Raw genomic sequence first — 6,826 nt, 5'->3', positions numbered from 1 at the left:
ATTTAGCTAGTTACAGCGGAGAGGACAAACTTCCTTTAACAGGCAGAAACCTCGAGCAGAACCAGACTCATAGACACACATCTGCTGAGACCGAGTTGGGTCTGGAAAGAGGGATAGAGGAGAATAAGAGAGAGAGGGAGTGGTGATAATGGACTCATGGGACCCAGCGCCCCAACTCTGGACAGTTTTAAGAAAGCAATCAAAACGCACCTTTTCCTCAAGGCCTTTCCCCATTAGATATCCCCACCTACCCCCCAGACCCCCTACCTGACCCAGTGAAGTGACCTTGGGTTTCTTGAAAGGCACTATATAAATATCAATTATTATTATTATTATTATTATTATTATTATTATTATTATTATTATTATTATTATTATCCAAGCAGCCCGTGAGAGGAAATGAGAGTTTGGGAACAGGAAAGGACGACACAGCATCAATGTGCAACTTGTGGTAAATGCAAACCTCGTCATCACTAACTGTTGTGAAATGGCCAGGATCGGTCCATGATGCAAGGATCTTGAGGGAGAGCCATATTTTTAGACAATTCCAATAAAATACCCCAGATGGCATCACACTGGGTGACAGCACATGCCCACTCTTGCCATTGCATATGACACCTTTTGTGTTTGTGAACAATGATGCAGAGGAGAGATTGAACTGCGCTCATGGAAGAACTAGGAGCACAGTTGAAAGATTGAATGGGGGTTTTGAAAAGGTGCTTTGCATGCCTGAACTACCTACGTGTAGTAGACCCACAGTGAGCGTGCAACATAACTCTGGCCTGCATCGTGCCTCATGATATCACTGAAGAACACAAGGCTCCTGAATGTGATGGAGGGGTGATCATTCACAGCCCCATGTAGATGACCCTGACCGACCACTGGCAGCACTGCAACCAGAGGAAGCAGCTGGACGCTCAATGCCAGAAGTTATAGTGAGCCATTATTTTTCTTTTGATCAATGAAAGCATTCGTATGCTGAAAAAAAGGTATTTTGTTTGACTTTATTTGTTTTTTTATCACAATGAGACATTTAATATACATACCATGTTAATGAAGTGTATTACTCTGACCAACAGATGCTGGCCTATTCAAAGACTGCAAATCTAGATTCTGTAATCCTGATCATGTTGTGTCTGGATCAGAATGATCCTATCTGAAAATACTTTGAAAAACCAGGACAAAATCTACAAGATCACTTTTATCTGGGATAGCAAAAAAGGGACTACAAAATCTGGATCTGGGTGATCAGTAGCCAGGCATTCAGACAAAGAAAAACACCACCATCTAGTGGTGAAACAAGTCATTAATACATATGGCTCCTTCAAGTACCTTTTCTAATTCAGGGGTTAGAGACGTTTGGCTTTGGTGTTTACTTTAGTGCTGCTATTAAAAACATGAAATGTCAGCGTGTTGTTGAAAGCAAACATTAGCTGGCCCCTCTCTGAGATGAAATCATGAAGTCAGGCAGAGCTGTCTTTTCTCTCCTCATCTGTTCCTATGCTCATCATCTGTCTGATCTTATCAAGGTGAGTCCCCTGAAAGGTGTTCATGACCAGTCAACCAGCAGACACTGCACTTCTTATAAAGATGATTCACAGATTCCAGTCGCCAACAGTACAGTTCAAACTTTCCCTTTTCCCTCTGGAATCTTTAAGAAAATGAAACATTCGTAACTGTAAAAAAAATGTCTGTCAATTAAAGTGGACTTGTTAATAAAGACAAAGACCAAAGATGTTCTTTAAAGGTGACATATTACGCTCTTTTTCATCAATATATATTGGTCTAAGAGGTCCCCAAAACATGTCTTTAAAGTTTATGCTCAAAAAAAAAAAACACTTTGAAATCAGATTTTGGCCTGCCTGAAGAACCCTCTTCTTCAGCCCTGCTCAGAACACTCTGTTTTCTCTCTGACCACACCCCCTCAGGAAGTGGATGTGCCTCTGCTCTCCAGCACCTTGATCTAATGTTTACATGTTGGCTGAATATACACGGCTGCTCACAGACCCGCGTTACTTCAACCCTCTGAATCTGATCCAGAATCTGATCCTGACGGAGAGGCGCCTGCAGCAGGACCTTTCTGAAGGACTGGTCACAGATTTAGTGTTTCTTGTTGTTTTATTTGTCAGCATGTCGACGTGTGTTTTGGTACACAGCTACAAACATGTAGCCATGTGGCTATGCTAACTAGCGCTAGCACTTTTCCATGAAAAATAAAAATCATCCACTAGATCTTCAAATCTGCAGACGTGGGGAGTAAAACCGACCTTTGTGTTTATTAAGACAGCCTACAACTAGCATGCCTCCCTCCTAAGCTCCTTGTTAGCACACATGTGTGCAGGTAATGAAAAACAGAGGAGGGGTTGAGTTGTATTTTATACAGTCTATGGGCTGAACAAGCTCCGAGCTCTGACTTCCTGTTACAGACCGGATATCGTTGTGACGTATGAAAAACACTGACACTGAAACACTGAAAAACACTACTTCTGCACGCCACACTTTTCAGATTTTTATTTGTAAAAACTTGTTAACTTCACGTATCATTTTCCTTCTACACAATTCTGCTCTACTTTGTGTTGGTCTATCACATAAAATACCAATGAAATAAATTTAGGTTTTGAGCTTGTAACGTGACAAAATGTGTAAAAGTTCAAGGGGGGTGAATACTTCTGCAAGGCACTGTACACTGTCTCAAAGCTCTCTGATGCTACTTGCTGTCTTGGGTTGATAGCTCACTGCTAGCCGTGTTACACAGAGCTTGATGATGGAATCCATTGATTTAGCTTCTGATCTTTTTTACTTGTAAGTCTTTTCTATTCATCCAATCAAATCCAAAAACACATGCATGGTCATTCATGGTACGCTTCCACCAGGCAATCCGGTTCAGTTCAGTCTGGTTTGATACAGTAAACCCTGATCATGGCCAAAAACACAGAACCATGAACACTGGGGTCTGTATTGTCTTTATATCAGCTACTTGTACACTACCAGTCAGAAGTTTGGACACACCTTCTCATTCAATGGTTTTTATTTATGTTAATTATTTTCAACATTGTAGATTAATACTGAAGACATCAAAACTATGAAATAATCTGGTTTTACCATAATCTGGATTACAACAGTAGTCAAATAGGACTATCCATTGTGTACTAACCCTACCTCTGAACAACACAACTGATGGTCTCAAACACATTAAGAAGGCAAGTCATTCTACAAATGAACTCTTGACAAGGCTCATGTTCATTAGAAACCATTCACATTTGGTGACGCTGCTTTCAGACACGACGCTCCTAAACTATGGAACAGCCTGCCGGAGGATCTGAGGTCAGATGATGGAGATATTGAGACTTTTAAAGGTAAACTAAAAAATCTATTAATTCAGTCTGGCTTTTATGTAGGGTTTTAAAATTGTTCTTACTTTTTACTGTTAAATAAATTAAAAATGGCAAGAATAAGAGTTGAAAATACAATTAAGGCTAAAAATGTCAATAAAACTAAGTAGATAAATAAAAATAAAATATAATAAACAATTCAAATTAATACAATAATAAAGCAACATTTAAATCAAGATATTTTAACTGTAAACATTCTTAATATTAATTTGATGCTTTAACTTATTTTAATTACACATATTTTATTGTTGTTGGTGTGCATTAGTCTCTATTTTAAAATCCATCTTTGTTTTTAAAGGTGACATATCATGCAAAATTGACTTTTTAATGGTTCTTTACCTGAAATATGTTTCCCTGGCATGTCTACAAACCCCCCGAGAATGAAAAGAATCCATTCTGCCCCTGTTCTGATTTCTCCACCTTTCTGTAAATGTGTGTGAAACCAGCCGTTTCAGACTTCAGTGTTTTTGTTACGTCACAACAATATCCGGTCTGTCACGGAGTCAGAGCTCGGAGCTTGTTCAGCCCATAGACTGTATAAAATAATACTGAATCCCTCCTCTGTTTTTAATTACCTGCACAAATGTGTGCTAACAAGGAGCTTAGGAGGGAGGCATGCTAGTTGTAGGCTGTCTTAATAAACACAAAGGTCGGTTTTACTCCCCACGTCTGCAGATTTGAAGATCTAGTGGATGATTTTTATTTATCATGGATAAGTGCTAGCGCTAGTTAGCATAGCCACATAGCTACATGTTCGTAGCTGTGTACCAAGACACACGTCTACATACTGATAAATAAAACAACAAGAAACACTAAATCTGTGACCAATCCTTCAGAAAGGTCCTGCTACAGGCGCCTCTCCGTCAGTATCAGATTCAGAGGGTCGAAGTAACGTGATCTCTGAGCAGCCGTGTATATTCAGCCAACATGTAAACATTAGATCAACGTGCTGGAGAGCCGAGGCACATCCACTTCCTGAGGGGGCGTGGTCAGAGGGAAAACAGAGTGTTCTGAGGAGGAATGAAGAAGAGGGTTTTTCAGGCATGCCAAAATTTGATTTCAAAGTGTTTTTTTGGAGCATAAACTTTAAAGACATGTTTTGGGGACCTCTTAGACCAATATATATTGATGAAAAAAGCGTGATATGTCCCCTTTAATATTTCTTGCCATTATTTTATTTCTGCTTCTTTCTTGCTTTCAATCGCTGTAAAGCTCTTTGAATTAAATTTGATTTGTATGAAAGGTGATATATAAATAAAGCTTGATTGATTGATTCCAGGAGACCACTTCATGAAGCAGACTGAGAGAATACCAAGAGTGTGCAAAGCTGTCATCAAGGAAAAAGAGGGCTACTTTACAGAATCTAAAATATAAAAGAGATTCTGCTTTGTTTAACACTTTTTTGTTCATTCAATAATTCCATATATGTTCTTTCATAGTGTGGATGTCTTCATTATTAATCTACAGTGTTGTAACAATCATTGAATAAGAAGGTGTTTCCAAACCTTTGACTGGTAGTGGATGTTAAAAACATGAAAAGTAAAGCAGGAGAGCTTTTCAAAATAAAAGGCCTGATGTGTTTCTGTGGAGGGACTCTCCTTGTTTTCACAGCATGCTTTTATTTTGAAGTTCAGACAGTTATCTGGTAAAAGAAGAACTTTGCATATTGTTGTATTTGAGCCTGCTGTGAAACATTCTGTCAGGTAAGATCTCCCTTTATGAGACAGTGTTCCCTGACATGACCGACCCTGCATTACACCTGAAAACATCCCCTGTAAAGAATAAAAACATACAAAAATAAGGATTCATACAGTTTTACTGATCAGATTACATCAGATGAGGAGAGATATAATCCAGTATAACCTCTCCTCCCTTCCTCTGTCTCAATCAACAGACTGCAGAGTGTTTAGCTCCACATGTGGGGTCAGATTCAGACCCAGCAGAAGGTGACAGAAAAGTAGGATGGTATGGATCTTACCTTTCCAAAGTTATGACAGTGAGAGCACCAAAACCTGCGTACCGTATCAGTACCTCTTAACGGAAACGCAGCTGAAGCTTTATTACTTTGACTTCAGCTTATTTCAGAAGAGGAGAAGTGGAAGAAGTGTGCCTGCTCGCACCCTCGTCATCGTATAAGTCCTTTAAAACCTTGAGTTGAAACTATCACATGCACGTTTTCATTCACGAATCAGTGGCTTCAGTGACACGAACACTCGTATGGAGTCTATCTAACAGTACAGATATGAGTTTACAGTCACAGTGATGATGTGCAGGTGGACCTCCAGAGTCCAGGAGATCATTTCTGTAAACTTCAGTGTGATGTGGAGTGTCATGCTGTTGTTACATTTCACTAACTAATGCGATATAATACTGTCCAACGTGTCTTTTGTAAACAAGACCACAAACATACAGAGTCCACTGGATCAGATATGAAATGTCACATGACTCTTTAAGACATTCAGACACACATCAGCCTGCAGGTGAGCTGCTGAGTCACCTGAAGTCATGTTGTCCCTGTTTTGAGTAAAACATCCCTCTCTCTCTCTCTCTCTCTCTAAAACCTTAATGTTGATGTTTCTCTCCTTCTCCCTGGAAATGAACTCTGGTGTTAGATGGATGACTCTCCCTCTGAGCCTCGACACCCTCAGGTGGCTGAGAGGGCTCCTCACTTCCGTTTGCTGTTCAGGATGGACCTCCAGTCGTCATGCCAGGACTGGAGTCTCCTCTGTGAGGGGTCGGGGGAGAGGTGCTTGTTGTGGCAGGCGGTGAACAGTATGTGTTCCCATGTTGGTTTGGGCTCCACTCCTAATCAGGACACAAGGCACAACACGGGTTATCTTCATCAGCTGTGGAGCTACACTAACATTCAGTATCTCATCATCAACACTGTCACTGCAGAAAACTTGATCTAATCATGAACCATAGAAAAAACTTTGATAAGAACTACTGCATCATAAATACAATTCATAATGTTCTGATGACATCACACACTTGTTGCCCCGCCCCCCATGTGGACAAAAAAGGCTTCCAACTGCTATGAGTAACATCAGGACTCTGCTGCCGACTATGTGTTTAAAGGTGACATATCATGCAAAATTGACTTTTTAATGGTTCTCTACCTGAAATATGTTTCCCTGGCATGTCTACAAACCCCCCAAGAATGAAAAAAATCCATTCTGCCCCTGTTTTGATTTCTCCACCTTTCTGTAAATGTGTGTGAAACGAGCCGTTTCAGACTTCAGTGTTTTTGTTACGTAACAACAATATCCGGTCTGTCACGGAGTCAGAGCTCGGAGCTTGTTCAGCCCATAGACTGTATAAAATAATACTGAATCCCTCCTCCGTTTTTCATTACCTGCACACATGTGTGCTAACAAGGAGCTTAGGAGGGAGGCATGCTAGTTGTAGGCTGTCTTAATAAACACAAAGGTCGG

At 40.3% G+C, this 6,826-nt stretch overlaps 1 protein-coding gene across 1 annotated transcript in view; it reads right to left on the bottom strand.

Moving 5' to 3' along the window:
• Positions 1-4,967: 4,967 nt before the first annotated feature.
• Positions 4,968-6,826, bottom strand: part of LOC117830607 (5'(3')-deoxyribonucleotidase, mitochondrial-like) — an 11,659-nt gene continuing 9,800 nt past the window's right edge. The window contains exon 5 of the mRNA XM_034708821.1: positions 4,968-6,197. Within this exon, the coding sequence (XP_034564712.1) occupies positions 6,058-6,197 (140 nt within the window). The 3' untranslated portion in view covers positions 4,968-6,057. The remainder of the gene's footprint in view (positions 6,198-6,826) is intronic.

Source organism: Notolabrus celidotus, chromosome 18, assembly GCF_009762535.1.
Source record: "Notolabrus celidotus isolate fNotCel1 chromosome 18, fNotCel1.pri, whole genome shotgun sequence".
Lineage (NCBI taxonomy): Eukaryota > Metazoa > Chordata > Actinopteri > Labriformes > Labridae > Notolabrus > Notolabrus celidotus.
This window is presented reverse-complemented; position numbering and strand designations above follow the sequence as displayed.